Here is a 14,792-nt window from a genome sequence, read left to right as displayed (position 1 = left end):
AGGTTATTGGTCATGAAATCCAATATATTCGCATTCAACCGCTTCCCTATGTACCTGAATACTCTCCAAATCTCACTCTTCACCACACTCAAGCAGTCCCCAGCTTGATGTTGTACTCCAGCCCCCAGCTCGCCTGGGAATCGTCCTTCCGGGGCTTGAACTCGACAGCCAGCTCCTCCTTGACGGCAAAGACGGTGTCGTTCTTGAGGTACTCGCAGTCCTTGTCGAAGATCTGCGTGGTGAGCTGCTTGTACCCGGAGCAGCGGACCTGCAATTGACACGTTTAGCTCCTGGGAATGATTCCACGGGGGACATGAGAATGAGGGGTGTCTTACCAGGAGATGGATGTGTGCCGGGCGGTAGAAGTGGCGGTCCATCATGCGCAGCATCTTTCCGGCGGGGCCATCCTCGGGGATCTGTTTGAGTCTATCAGCAAGCCATGTACAAGGCTGGCTGCGCGTATAGCCAATTCTTACCGGGTAGGGAGTTGGGCGCAGGCAGTACAGCGAGTAGCGGCCCTCGGAGTCGGTGATGAACTTGCCGCGCAGGTTGAGGTCCTGCTGCTCGGGGTCCTGCTGCTCGTACAGACCTGGTTGTCTCGTTAGCTTTGTTCTGCTTTTGCCCGAGTTGTTTTCCCACCGTTTGTTGAGGCCTGCCAGATGTCAATCTCGGCGTTGGCCAGCGGCTTGCCCGTGTCTGCGTCGGTCACGGTGCCGTGCATGAAGGAAACCTGGGCGTCCTTGGGGGTATCGAAGCTGATGGTGGTTCCGTTCTTGCGGATGGGGTGGTCCTCGCGGTAGAAAGGTCCCAGGATAGCCGAGGCTGTGAGGCCATTGGTGCCCTTGGTGGCCGCCGTATAAGTAATATCATCGACAAGCCTGTTCCCATCATGTTAAACACATACATACAATCATTCAGACGGGTTGTTGCTCACGATTCAAGCCCGATCACGTCGCACATGAGCTGCCCCTCGTTGCGCTTCTCGTTGCTCATCTGGCCGGCCCAGTTGATCATGTTGACGCCGAGGAGCCACTCGTCGCTGGTGAGCTGGACGTCGCGGGCGAAGCCGTGCATGTGCTGGATGAAGCTGGTCATGATCTCGCGGAGGCGGGGCGGAGTGTTGGGGCCCATCGAGTCGATGACCTGCTGGGTGAACTCGGGGCCCAGGGAGGTGCCGTTGGTGGAGCCTACGCTGCCCATGATTGTGGATTGGATGTAGAGTGTGGGATTGAGATTGATGATGTTGAGAATGAGGTTGGAGAGGCACAGGATCGGAGAGTAAATGGCGGGCGAGGTCAAGGGATATAGACGAGCTACGGTTGGTGAGATTCCGATCAGGGACACTCGCTTCGTCGCTCCCGAAGCTCGGTCTCGAACGACCCTGCACTTGCTCCGTACAAGTACAGACCCCCACAACTTGGACATGGATGCGGGGTCCCCATTGTGAATTTGCGATGCCCGCTGCATGTGCGAGGGCTCGGTGTGTCAAGGTGGGCTGAGAAACGGGGGTTTGTAACGTGCGGCTACGAGGAGGTGTGGAGCGCTATCCGCCAACATCCGACGGCTTCGGATGCGAATATATGATGTAAACATGCGCATTCCCGGCCCGGTCCCGACGTCAATGTAAGTGCTTCCGAGGATCCGGCATGGGGCAAAGACCGTGGAGTAGCGAGGGGCCAATTCGAGTCTGGTGACATGGGTCGCACATCATGAGTCCCGATAATCTATGTCGCCATTGATTCTATACCACCAACACCCCAAACAAGTAATAATGGGCTAGAGTCTATAATCCCCATCCTGGCCAAAGTCCCACGAAGGCTTGTCCGTCCCGTTCGGCCGGCTTGCTCGTCTAAAGCTAATGTCCAGCCCGTCAATTTCCACCACTGGCTTCACAGCCGACACGTTGTTCTTGTAGGCCTCAGAGTACCAGTGGTCGAGATAGCGCGGGTTCTCCACAAAGTCGGGGAACGTCGTCCTCATCCGCCGCAGCGCCGTGCCCGAGATCTGGTCCACGCTGTGAGCGTGTCGGAGCGCGAGGAAGTCGTCGCCTGCCTGCTGCCGGAGCTGTTCCTGGACGTCACTGGGCAGGAGACCGACGTTGAAGAGGAGCATGTCGTACTGCAGTAGTGAGGCCTTTCCGTGCCACGAGCCGCCCTTGGTTGTGCGATGGTACAGACCAGTCAGGGCTGCGATGGCTCCCATGCATCCGGTGCCGTAGTCAGAGATGGGGAACGGAGGGACGACGGGTTCGTCGAGGCCCATGAACCGCCCCTGCTCCCATGCCACGCCGCTCGCCTAGAGAATGATTAGCCCTTTTCACTCGCTGCGTAGAACTTAAAAGGGAAAGGCGTGGAACATACACAGTCGGCAATCTGCTGCCAGCCTGGACGGTGTGCCCACTCTCCCACGTATCCAAAGCAGTTCTCGTTGACGTAGACGATACCCTTGCCCCTCTTCTTGGCCATCTCAGTCATGAATGTCGCCCCGTACCCCAGCTTCTCCAGCGCGCCAGGGCGGTACCCATCAACGACGACATCCACATCGGCCAGGAGCTCCTCGAAGGCGGCTCTTCCCTCGGGCGTCTTAAGGTCCAGGTCGGCAGCGTGTTTGCCCATGTTGCCGTCCACCTGGAAGAAGGGCACGTCGCTGAGGTTGGGGCTCGTGATCTTGAGGACGTCGGCGCCGTACTCGCCCAGGATGCGCGTGATGATGGGGCCGGCGATGATGCGGCACAGCTCGAGGACCTTGACGCCCGAGAGAAGACGCCTGTCCCCTGTGCTGGGGAGAGGGCAGGCGGGCGTGGCGGTCTCGAGGCTCTCGACCGTCCAGGGAGATGTCGCGGAAATAGCTTTGCCCTGTTCAAGTCAGCACGGAATATCCTATGCAACTGTATCTTTATTCTAGTAATCATACGTGGGGAGTCTTCAAGAATTCCTCGTGCTTGAAGGCCTTGACGCCGGCTTGTCGGTTCCGCGCATTCAGATCCTCGAGCTCGGCCACGGTGAACTTTCCGACGGCGGGCTCAATAGCGCCAACAATCTTCTCGTGCGTGTCGAGATCTGGCCTGTGCGACTCAAGCCCAATCATGCGCAGCGTCGTCGACGCCTCCAGGGATCCGTGGATGTGGTAGTACTCGCCAGCCTCGGCCGTCTCATACAGATTGGCCGACATGCGACGGTATGAGATGGATTGCGCCTGCAGAAGGTCGGTGTCTATTTTCATGTTAGCATCTTCATAACCTTTTGAACTGTGCATGCTGACCCTTGAGGAGCTTCCGGACGTCCTTGTCAAGCTTGCCCAGACCTCCGACCCTGGCCAGATATGCCTGGAACAAGAAGGCAGTCGTCTTCTCATGGTCTACCGTAATGGCTCTCTTCTTGGACTCTCCATCCTTGGCATCGGCTAGCAGGGCGGCAATGCTCCCCTCTATGGCCTTGAGCGCAGCGGTAGTCTCGGTCTCCTTGAAGGGGATTGGGAAGTATGGCTTGTCATGGCTGCTGGTGAACTTGACGTCGTCCGTTTTCGATTTTATCTGCTCGGGCAGAGAGACATTGTCCTTTTCAAAAGAGGTTAATAGAAGTTCCAAGATGCGGGCGCTCTCGGCCTTGGTGCTGTAAGACGTTTTTACGGCCATCATGTCTCGTCACTTGATGTGTCTAGTATAAACAGATGGTCCTTGGCAGAGCGCTGCAATGCAAACCAAGGAGTGAAGTCGCTTTAACAGCGAAAATCGGCGTCTGCATCACGACGAATATGGACTTGCGAGGATTCGGCCCCTTCTACCCGCCCTGCACCACTTCGGGTATGATGCCTAGGCTATCCGATGGGGTTGCATACTTTGTGGGTGCCATGGCGGCGGAAGTTCCGAAGCGCAGACCCACCACATCCGCCCGCTTCCGATAAGGCCGGAGCCGGCCTTGGTCCCGAAAGGTGATGACGCTATCGCCCTGTTCTGGATGAAACACCACTGCGAATGCAGATTGAGAGGGAGAAGGGTCTAATGATCTTAGAAAGAATCCAGACGCCTACCACCGCCAGCTTGCGGATCGAAATTCGTTCATCATGCCATTCATCACGGTCGACGGCCAGCAGCTGTACCACAAGTGGTACCGCCCAGACGCCGGCAACGGGGTCACGCTCGCCCTCGTCCACGGTCTGGGCTCCTCTCATTCATTCTACGCCACGATAATACCATCTCTCATCAGTCATAGATTCGCATGCCTTGCTATAGATACCCCAGGTCCGTCATCAGTCTACCTGTGTAGTTACACAGTGTAATGAATGCACCGCCCATGCTGACCCATTGCAGGAAGCGGCCTGTCACCGCATGGTGGCCTTGACAGGAGCCCATCAGACATAGCCAAGCTCATAAATGGCATCCTTCAGCAGCTCTCAATTGACCCCCAAGGTGTCGTGGCCGTTGGGCATTCCATGGGGGCCATGGTGGCCTGTGAGCTTGGGCTGCTGGCCAGCCTTCGGGGTGTAGTATTGGTTGGACCAGTTCATCCCACGCCGGCCCTGGGAGACATTTTCGCACAGAGGATCAAGAATGTAGAAGAAAGTGAGGCAATTCTACAAGGAGTATCATGTTTCAGCGATGACGGAAGCTGACTCTTGTTCCAGATGGCTTGGAAGTCCTCGCTGATACCATCCCGACGGCGGCCACGGGCTCAAAATCAAAGCCCCTGCACCACGCCTTCATCCGCTCTCTAATCCTGTCGCAAACCGCAGAGGGATATAATTCGCTGTGCCGGACCATAGCAAACGCCTCACCTCCCAAGTACGACCAGCTGCGATGCCCACTGCTCATCATCGCCGGGTCTGATGATAAGACGAGTCCTCTGGCGGGCTGCGAGACGATTCTCCAAAGGTGAGAAACTCTCGAGAGACTCTTCATTTCTACGACCCTAGAGCTTTACTAATTCCAACAGCTGGGGAGGCAAAGCGTCTGAATCAAAGATTGAGGTTCTTCAAGGAGTTGGTCACTGGCACTGTGTAGAGGCCCCGGAAGAGGTGGCCAGGTTGGTAGAGACCTTCGCTCTTGGCGCGAATGGACTTCAAAATCTCCACTGAATATAGCAGCAGGATGGTTCATCTGGCATTTACAATATTTATTGAATATCTTATAAATTCTTCAAGTTCTATTGTCGTGTACATTTGCGTAAACCCATTCGCCCTTTACTTCTTATAAGCCGAAGTCGCTCCTGTGTCCTGTTTTATCGAGTCAGCTTGCCCGTGAGTTTAAAGTGAAAATCATGATGTGAATGCCTACCAAATAGATCTGGTAAAACTTCATGCGCCATTTCCCATCCGTCGGGGACTTGACCAGCTGGGCCCTTCCCGCCCACTCGAGCTCCGACTCGGCGCCATTCTTGAGACCGAGGGCGACGGTGCCGTAGAGCATGAACTCGTTGGTGTTGCTCCCAAACGGGAAGATCTTGGGAACCGTGTGCTTCCTGGATGCCACGGCGGCCCACATACCATGCCTGGTGGTTGTGATTTCTGGGACAGGGTTAGTATCAAATTCATTCCGACACCCACGCTGGGATAGATGCTTACCTTCTCGCCCGATGGCCTGCTTGGAGGCTAACTTGAAGGTGGCATCACTGGTGAACAGATCAACGTATTGATCATGTGCACCGGGCGTGTCGGAAATTCGGTAGAAATCTTCAAAGAACTGGACAATCTCGGGGTCAACCGATGTCCCTGACGGATATTCTGACTGGTATGACATGGTTGGAGGAGTTGGAGGTTGGATTAACTTGTTGCGGGTAAAGGTGCGAAGTGGGCAGGCGGGATTGGAAGAGGAATGTCAAAGGCACGCGATGCTCTCAACTCAATCACTAGCAGTACCGTACACTTAGCCGATGCCCCCGCAAGGCCAAGGTCGCTCCCGAAGGCCCAAATCCGTTCACGCGGGATGGTGGATTCAAATCATGGTGGTGGTGTGGGGAGGAGGGTGAGTCGTGACACTGACAGCACTGGAGACATGACAGAGACAGCGACAGTGACAGTACCCGACAAACTGTGGAGACTGTGCAACTGTTTCCCACCGCGAACTCCACGCAAGTTCACATCATCCGCCTCCGCCGCTTTCCTTCCGCACGTTGTCACCTCTACACTGGATTACTGAGATATCCTTCCCATAGCGTTCACTCGTGGACATGGTGGGATTGTTGGGGAAATCTGGGGGATGAGGGGGATGCACAGGTCGCAGTTGGATTCGCTATAAGACGTCCCGACGTAACACACGCTTGCTGATTTACCTCCGCCTCTGCTCTTTCAATTGCAACCTGTGCGCTCTGGAAAACATAATTATACCCTTGTACCATATACCATCTTCACAATGCTTGGAAAAGTCGCCTTTGAGGAGGCATTCACACTACCTCGGCTTCGGGAGAAGACGAGATGGTGGGCTGGTCTGTTTGCCGTGGATCCTGATAAGCACACAGCCGAGATCGAAGACATCACGGACCTGCGCATCAAGTTCATGGACAAGCACGGCGTCGGTTACACGATCCTGTCGTACACCGCACCTGGCGTCCAGGATATCTGGGACCCCAAGGAGGCCCAGGCGCTCACCGTGGAGATCAATGACTACATCGCTGGGGCCATCAAGGGCCATCCGGACCGCCTCGGGGCCTTTGCGTGAGCACTATTATTCTCGTTCACCGAAAGACGTGAGACTAATAGAAGAAGCACCCTGTCCATGCACGACCCCCAAGAGGCCGCCACCGAACTGAGGCGCTGCGTCACGCAGTACGGCTTCAAGGGCGCGCTGGTCAACGACACCCAACGATCCGGCCCAGACGGCGACGACATGATCTTCTACGACGGCCCAGAATGGGACGTCTTCTGGTCGACAGTGACAGAGCTCGACGTGCCCTTCTACCTGCACCCGCGCAACCCGACGGGCACCATCCACGACAAGCTCTGGGCGCAGCGCAAGTGGCTCATCGGCCCGCCCCTGAGCTTCGCCCACGGCGTGAGCCTGCACGCGCTGGGCATGGTCACCAACGGTGTCTTTGACAGACACCCGTCCCTGCAGGTCATCCTGGGCCACCTGGGCGAGCACATTCCCTTCGACATGTGGCGCATCAACCACTGGTTCGAGGACGTCAAGAAGCCCCTGGGGCTCGACTGCAAGCGCACCATCCGCGAGTACTTTGCGCGCAACCTGTGGATCACGACGAGCGGGCACTTCTCGACGGGGACGCTGCAGTTCTGCATGGGCGAGGTGAGTGCCGACCGCATCCTGTTCTCGATTGACTATCCTTTCGAGTCGTTTGCCGATGCGTGTGACTGGTATGATGAGATGCCCCTCAACACGGTGGACAAGACCAAGATTGGGCGGGATAACGCAAAGAAGCTGTTCAAACTGGACGCTTACAAAGATAGTGAGGCATAGGGTGAATATTTACTATTCGTGTTTAGAAGAGGAAGATGAGTTGTTGCTATGCAACTTGATACCTATAAAGAAAACCGCCATGGTAACCAAAACTTTACAAAAAGGGCAATATCTTATATGATAAATGCTTATGTAGTCAAGAAATATCCGGCATTTTACCCGAGATGATTACCAGTAACAATGATGACGACAGAGATTACATAGATGGCGGTAAACTGTCTTTGTCTTTACTCTCAAACCAGACGCAACTTGTCCTGCCAAGCTTCCAGTCCACATGCACTCCTTCCAAGGCTCGCCGTATTCAGCAATGATGATATATAGCTTGTGGCGGTTTTGAGACAACGGGAGGCGCCTGGGGCGTTTTCCTATCAACAGTGCATGTGGTTGGACTGGTCATGCTGCCAAGACACGGGTTTTACCGTCATGGACAACAAAACATACAATGGCGGGACCGCAAAACATCCCCCAAGATCCCCAAGCCATGAATGGGACTTCCACACGTCGTCACTTTCGCACTTCAAACATAACCCTATCAGTCATGGAGAAAAGTTGTCGACGTGAAGTCGAGCGGACACAATATGACATATTGTGTGCCTTGAGCCAGTACGTCAATGAGCAAAACCCTTCTATCTTGGGCGACTCCGAGCTCGAGGCGGTTGGCGTTGTGAGATGGATGAACCTCGACATCGACAGCCAGTCTTCATGCGCTTTTGAGCCGCGCTTTTTTTTCCCCAACTACGATGAGGATAGCGGCCTCGAGGAAGAGGCTGACCAGACGCGAGGAATATGGTGCGAGACTCTCGACGATCAGAAACACATCGACCCCGAGTGGGTGAAAAACACGGGCTACGTCTATGCAACGATGAGAGCGAAATGGTTTGATAACAGCTTGCTCCGCTTCAGATACCACTACGAAGGGGAGACACATCCCATGTACGTCGGCTCTTCTTCGTCAACATCTTCAAGGTCACGACTAACGCGTAGTCAAGCAACATATATGAGGCCGTAGACCAAGAAGAAATGGGGTTTGCCGCCCCAATCGGTGGTGATTTCAGCAATACGATGTACGTGACCACCTCCTCTTTCTACGCTGGCTTCTCAACTCGCCTGTAGGAGTAACGCAGTATGAAGACCTTGTCGAGGACTGGGATGACAAGCCGGTGGAAAGGGAGGGGGGAAATGAGGTTGCGGCAGAGCGTCCAAAGGTGGTCAAAGTGGAATCTGCTTAGAGACCTGTTTGCCTCCCTCTTCAGTGCGGCAAATGGTGAAGAGAAGGGGGGGGGGGGGGGGGGGGGGGTGATATACAGCCTTGGAAAATAGGACAGTATTTATTCTTCGCGGATAGGACTTGCCAGAAGGGCTTCCTCAAGTCATCTCTGCCAGAGACATGGACGTGGACAGATACAAAAGGTCCGGGTGGTGTTATAAGCTAGTTGCCTATGAGATACCATATATCTCTGGTGACCGACCTTAATAGTCAAGACAGTATGCTCAATTTGATATGGTTTCCTGTCTGTAATTTGCTGAGCGCTAACTGCTCCTTTGTAGATGACATTGCCATAACTGTAATACTAGGGGCTTCTCCGGCTTGCTGTCCACCGGTGGACGAAGTCTATCTGCGCCTCCAGGATCCCTTGATCGTCAGTAAGGATGTTAAAATGATTCTTCCCGGCGACTACAAGTTTTTGCTTCGGTCCTTGGAGCGTCTCAAAGAAAGCAACCTGTTTCTCCGGAGGGCAGAGGTTATCGTTTCCGGGGATGATGACCAACACTGGCGTCTGTGCCATCATCGTCTGGATAAGGCCATGCGGCTGCCACATGGCCACCCGGTAGTAAGACTGTAGAGTTGTCTTCATCTCCCATTCCGGAGACCTAGCATTGAGGTATTTCAAAGCCTCATACACTTCTTTACCACTCTGTCCCACCAACCCTGTTGGGTTGTACCCATCCTGGGTGACAAGGGGCAACATGAATGGCTTGTTTCCCTTGAGCTGGGCCATCCTATCCTTAGCGGTCTTTTCCAATACCCTTGGCATTAAGCCAGGATCGTATAGCTTCACGAGCGGACACGTCATGATAACGAACTTGGCACGCTTGTCCAGTGCTGCTGCGCAAGCAGCAACCATGCCGCCGAAGGATATTCCCCAGAGCCCAATGCGTTCAGGATCCACAACCTCGAGGCCAAGCATATATGTCAGGGCGTCGGAGAAGTCCTCGACCTGCTTCGGAGGATCGATTTCGTTCCGCGGGAAGCCTTCGCTCGCACCTGTGTTGCGGGGGTCGTACAACAGGGCGGTGATGCCATTTCGCTGAAGGCCCTGCGCCACATCCGCCAAGATGCTGTCCTTGGGGCAATTAAACTGCGTAGTTGGGTGTCGGAATTAGCACAAGTCCTATGGCCCATCGACTAGGAAGAACACTACCTACCCCTGGGGACATAATTATTCCCGGGCTCTTCGGTCCGGCTGGATAGAGCCATCCATGGATTTTAACGCCATCGAGCGCGGTGAAAACCACTTCTTCTCTTATAGAGACCATGGTTATTTTGAAAGCTATAGGGAATGGATAGCTGGGTAACTAGACTGGTGGATCTATACTAAGGGAGTGCTTTGAATCCGTCGTATTAAGCTTCCCCAATTATAACTAGATATTAGATATACTATGCCTTAGATACCTCGAAGTCGGCAGGATCTGTTACTAAGCATTGGTTATTTGAATGTATGACGTCTTAGTCTGGAACAAGCCTATAAGACAGCTTAAATTAGCGTGTTCTTGATGCATACTTGTCTCTTGTAGGGGGAGACATGCATGCTGTCTGCAGGCTCCTCGCACATACTATTTGTACTCCCTGATTTACAAGTCACACACGTCCTGATTAGCTTCATCTATTTTATCGAATAAAATGCCTCGTTGTTCCTACATGTAGCTTTTAATAAATGTAGTGCGAGAAACGAAGAAATTCTTTGAGAACACGGGAGCAGTGACACCTTATGTCACAGCGAGGCTCTTGCAACCTACTCTTCTCAATACTAGGATAGATCTAAACATTCCACGACTAAGAGGCTAGAAAGCAAGAATCTTAAAATAGTCATATTCTGCCGCATATTAGTTAGTATCAGTAGTATGTGATTTGTAACAATCTACGAAGAAGATACAGTAGCTACAACTGCCACTGTTACAGAACTATGAGTAGTCCTGTGTTTTAGCGTGTCAGATAGGTGCATTGAGGCGGTGGCAGCGCCTATTATCATGTTGTTTTATGGGATGCAACTTACGTGGCAAAGAATATGTGGCCTAGCTCATCCGTGTTATTCTGAAGTTTTAGCTGGAATGACTTAAGCATCTAATGATTCGTTACATACATTATAAATCAGGTATTATGGCATAGTCACATCCTCGCCAACACTGTGGGGCTCGGATTAGCCAAGACGGGTGCGGCTGGTTAGGCAAATGTATGGCCCTTGTCGGCCAATTAGGACAAAATAAATAGGGCAGTGACGCTTGTATGTGTCCTTCTCCGACTCCAGGGCCTACATCAGTGGCGGAGATGAATACAATAAGCAGGAAATGGGATAGAACCCCTCCTAAACCAAATAGTAAGGGATTGATTGAGTGGGTATATAAGAAAACCATTTCGACAAATATGATAGTGGCTAGTGAATTGTGACTACACCGACCTTTGTAGTAACCAACGAACTCATCACTGCGAAGATCTCACAAAACAAAGGAAAATATTTTTTTTGGATCCGTTTGCCCAATATGAAAGAAGATGACAGACAATATCTCGGCCCGACAGCCCCATTTTCGCAGACCCCCATTGCCGTTGTGGGCATGGCTTGCCACCTACCTGGCCATAACAACTCACCCCAAGCCTTGTGGGAATTTCTGATGAGGAACGGTGTAGCCGATAGGACTCCTCCTCCTAACCGCTGGAACCTGGAAGGCCACTTCGACGGCTCAGATCGGTCACGAACTCTGCGACTGCCAGGTGGCATGTTTATCGAAGACAGCGACCCAGCAGATTTCGACCCCAAGTTCTTCAACTGTTCTACGCAAGAGGCAATATGCATGGAACCGCAACAGAGGATGCTCCTTGAGGTCGTATACGAGGGTCTTGAAAATGCCGGCATTTCTCTGGAGAAATTGGCCAACCAGAGATATGGATGTTTCGTTGGGTCATGGACCGGTGGTAAGCATGCTTAGGAGAAAAGAGCATACAAAAACTCATTCTAAAATTTCCGTTTGTCATAGATTATTGGGATATTCATGCTCGTGATCCTGAGTCGCGCCCTGGCTCATTTTCAATCGGCAACGGCCGTACCATGACCCCCAACAGAATCAGCCACTTCCTAAACATCCAAGGCCCAAGGTGAGGCAACAACAAGTCCATTAGAAGAAGAGATGCTAATGCGAAAGTTCAGCATGGCTATAGATACAGCTTGTTCCGCCGGGTTAGTGAGCATGGATATTGCTTGCCGCTATCTTAACAGCGGTGAAATTGACGGCGCCATTGTCGCCGCCTCCAACTTGTACCTCAGGTGCGTTGCTATTTCCATCTTATTCTTTTAACCCATATTAAATATCTCTAATATTGAAATATAGTCCCGAGCTCGGGGGAGATGGTGAATCCTATCCCCTGCATAGACTGCACTGTGACGACTACTAACTTCGATTCAGTGGGTTCTGTTCGCATGACACTTTCTGCAACAGGACTGTGCCACACATTCGATGCCAAGGCAGACGGATACATGAAGTCTGAAGCAATTAACTGCCTAATTCTAAAACGTCTCGATACCGCGCTTCGAGACGGGGACCCGATCCGGGCGGTTATTCGTGGCTGTTCCAATGGCCACAACGGTCACACCCACGGCATCTCCACCCCTAGCGTAGAACAGCAAGCTGCAACCACCCTGAGCGCGTACAGAAACGCCAATATTTCGGAGTTTGGTAAAACGATCTACCTTGAGTGCCATGGTACTGGCACTAGTGCGGGTGACCCCACCGAAGTATTGGGGGCAAGCCAGGTCTTCGCCAGCAGCAGGGCAAAGGAAAAGCCATTGATCTTAGGTTCCGTGGGTGCCCACAATACCAAATTGTATGAACAGTGTTTAATAACTGTCTTGGATAGATCAAATCGAACATCGGCCACTCGGAAGCGGCAGCAGGCATCTCGGGGATGATCAAAGCGGTGCTCGCCATGGAACATGGTGTCATCCCTGGAAACCCTACCTTCAAAACGCCGAACCCAAATAGTGAGACTCCCACCCCAGGATTGATATATTTACCTAATTAATAATTCTAGTTGACTTTGAAAATCTAAAGATGAAGACTAGTCAGATGGCGATGGACTGGCCACCAAACACATACAAGAGAGCGTCAGTCAACTCTTTTGGCTTGGGTGGATCAAACGCACACGCAATCGTCGATCATCCCATCGACATGCTTGGTTCATCATTTATCCCCAACCATAAAATGTCCATCGAGAATAGCGAGATGGATCTGGACTCGCTTATGGAAGGAAATGATGGACTCTCGACTCCGCACCTGCTAGCCTTCTCAGCAAATGACGAGCAGTCGTTGAAGAGCTACGTCAAGGAACTGGACAAGCATCTTAGCAGGCTAGATGTCTCATGCTCGCTACAGGATCTTGCGTTTACACTATCTGAGCGACGGAGTCATTTTTTTCACCGAGGTTATTACATCACGGACTCGACACAGATCAGGCAATCCGAAGTGCTCTATGGCAAAAAGAGCGTTGAGTCACCCCTGATTGGCTTTGTGTTCACTGGCCAGGGAGCCCAGTGGCCTGAGATGGGTCGAGGTTTATTGTCAAGATATCCTATTGCTCGGGACGCTGTTGACGACATGGACAAGGCACTTGGGTCCCTCCCCTCCGCCTCAAGCCCAGCATGGAGTCTTTCCAAAGAGCTGACTGAATCGAGGCCGCTGGAGCACATGCGGCAACCTGAATACTCGCAGCCTCTCACCACGGCACTGCAGATTGCCCTTGTTGATGTGCTGCGGGATTGGGGCGTGTTGCCACAAATTGTTGTTGGCCACTCGTCTGGAGAGATTGCAGCAGCCTACGCGGCAGGGATACTGACTCGTCGCGAGGCCATCGTCATTGCATATCACCGTGGGCTTGCCTCAAAAATTGCCAAGCCAAGAGGCCATACTCTTGGTATGCTGGCGGTGGGTGCCGATGAGGCCTTCATAACCCCTGTTTTGAAGGATTTCTCCGCAGTCCGCATTGCGTGTTACAACAGCCCCAAGAGTCTCACTCTCTCAGGAGACAGGGACCAACTAGAGAGGATACAGGGTTTCTGCAAGGAAAATGATGTGTTTTCCCGGGTTCTTCAGGTTGACATGGCCTATCACTCTAGTTTCATGGCCGAGATTGCGGAAGCATACGGCAATCTTTTGAAGCGTGACATCCCTCCACGGGACTATTCGGCAGCCCCTCGTGAAGCATCTATGGTGTCTTCCGTGGACGGAAGAGTTCTCCTGCCGACGGAACACACTGATATTGAGTATTGGTCACGAAACTTGGTCTCGCCGGTTCGTTTTGAGGAAGCGATGCGTGCACTGGTCACTTCGCCCAATGTCCCTATCAACTACTTGATAGAGATAGGGCCGAGTGGAGCTCTTTCTGGTCCCATAAAGCAGATATTCGAAAGTCTTGGTGGCCACACCCCTGATTATACTCCTGTCCTTACTCGGGGGGATACCTCTGGTAGATCCATCCTGGACCTTGCAGGGAAGCTTTGGGCTAGAGGCATGGATATCGACATGGGTGCTGTCAACGTATACAGCTGTGAAGCTGGGGTAGACAAACCACTTGTCATTGTCGATCTTCCTAACTACTGCTGGAACCACTCACAGAAATACTGGTCGGAAAGCATCTCCTCTAGAGATTGGCGCTTCAAGCCGTTTATATACCATGACTTGCTGGGCTCCAAAGTGTTGGGGTCTCCCTGGAGAGCCCCAGTCTTCAAAAGCACCCTTTCGCTAGAGGATATACCATATCTACGAGAACACCGCATTGGGAGCGACATCATCTTCCCCGGATCGGGGTATCTGGCTATGGCAGTGGAGGCCATGTGGCAGTGTGCCAAAATGACGAGGCCAGATGAACTAGCTGCTGTTGAGAATGTGACACAGCTCGGGTACCGGATTCGCAACGCCAAATTTGACAGGGCTCTGATACTCGAAGAAGGGAGGAGTGTAGTGATTCGGACAACCCTCTTCCCAATTAATACATCCGGCGACGGATGGTTCCAGTATATCATTTCCAGCTGGGATGAAGGAGCCGAGCCAATCCATGCCAGTGGGCTCATCATGATGGACAGGACGACAGAGAAGCCGTTACAAAGAAATTCCGACC

At 52.7% G+C, this 14,792-nt stretch overlaps 5 protein-coding genes across 5 annotated transcripts; 1 reads left to right on the top strand and 4 right to left on the bottom strand.

The window, feature by feature from the left end:
• Positions 1-88: 88 nt before the first annotated feature.
• On the bottom strand, positions 89-1,200 carry ACO1O0_003713 (intradiol ring-cleavage dioxygenase; the record flags this gene model as incomplete). The annotated part of the gene is made up of 5 exons (XM_083193156.1): positions 89-268; positions 336-416; positions 477-589; positions 640-878; positions 959-1,200. 5 exons carry the CDS (start codon positions 1,198-1,200, stop codon positions 89-91), a joined length of 855 nt encoding a protein of 284 aa, XP_083052213.1.
• A 576-nt stretch (positions 1,201-1,776) lies between these two features.
• Positions 1,777-3,634, bottom strand: ACO1O0_003712 (CoA-transferase family III domain-containing protein; the record flags this gene model as incomplete). The annotated part of the gene is made up of 5 exons (XM_083193155.1): positions 1,777-2,295; positions 2,361-2,855; positions 2,914-3,212; positions 3,262-3,604; positions 3,629-3,634. 5 exons carry the CDS (start codon positions 3,632-3,634, stop codon positions 1,777-1,779), a joined length of 1,662 nt encoding a protein of 553 aa, XP_083052212.1.
• A 1,590-nt stretch (positions 3,635-5,224) lies between these two features.
• On the bottom strand, positions 5,225-5,734 carry ACO1O0_003711 (uncharacterized protein; the record flags this gene model as incomplete). The annotated part of the gene is made up of 2 exons (XM_083193154.1): positions 5,225-5,502; positions 5,560-5,734. 2 exons carry the CDS (start codon positions 5,732-5,734, stop codon positions 5,225-5,227), a joined length of 453 nt encoding a protein of 150 aa, XP_083052211.1.
• A 612-nt stretch (positions 5,735-6,346) lies between these two features.
• ACO1O0_003710 (amidohydrolase family protein) lies at positions 6,347-7,408 on the top strand (the record flags this gene model as incomplete). The annotated part of the gene is made up of 2 exons (XM_083193153.1): positions 6,347-6,648; positions 6,694-7,408. 2 exons carry the CDS (start codon positions 6,347-6,349, stop codon positions 7,406-7,408), a joined length of 1,017 nt encoding a protein of 338 aa, XP_083052210.1.
• A 1,571-nt stretch (positions 7,409-8,979) lies between these two features.
• ACO1O0_003709 (alpha/beta hydrolase) lies at positions 8,980-9,847 on the bottom strand (the record flags this gene model as incomplete). The annotated part of the gene is made up of 2 exons (XM_083193152.1): positions 8,980-9,768; positions 9,836-9,847. 2 exons carry the CDS (start codon positions 9,845-9,847, stop codon positions 8,980-8,982), a joined length of 801 nt encoding a protein of 266 aa, XP_083052209.1.
• Between the last annotated feature and the right edge of the window lie 4,945 nt (positions 9,848-14,792).

This window comes from Amphichorda felina (genome assembly GCF_050947745.1).
Source record: "Amphichorda felina strain 45539 chromosome Unknown scaffold_3, whole genome shotgun sequence".
In the NCBI taxonomy this organism is placed as follows: Eukaryota; Fungi; Ascomycota; class Sordariomycetes; order Hypocreales; family Bionectriaceae; genus Amphichorda; species Amphichorda felina.
Note: the sequence above shows the minus strand (reverse complement) of the source record. Positions and strands in the feature narration are given on the sequence as shown.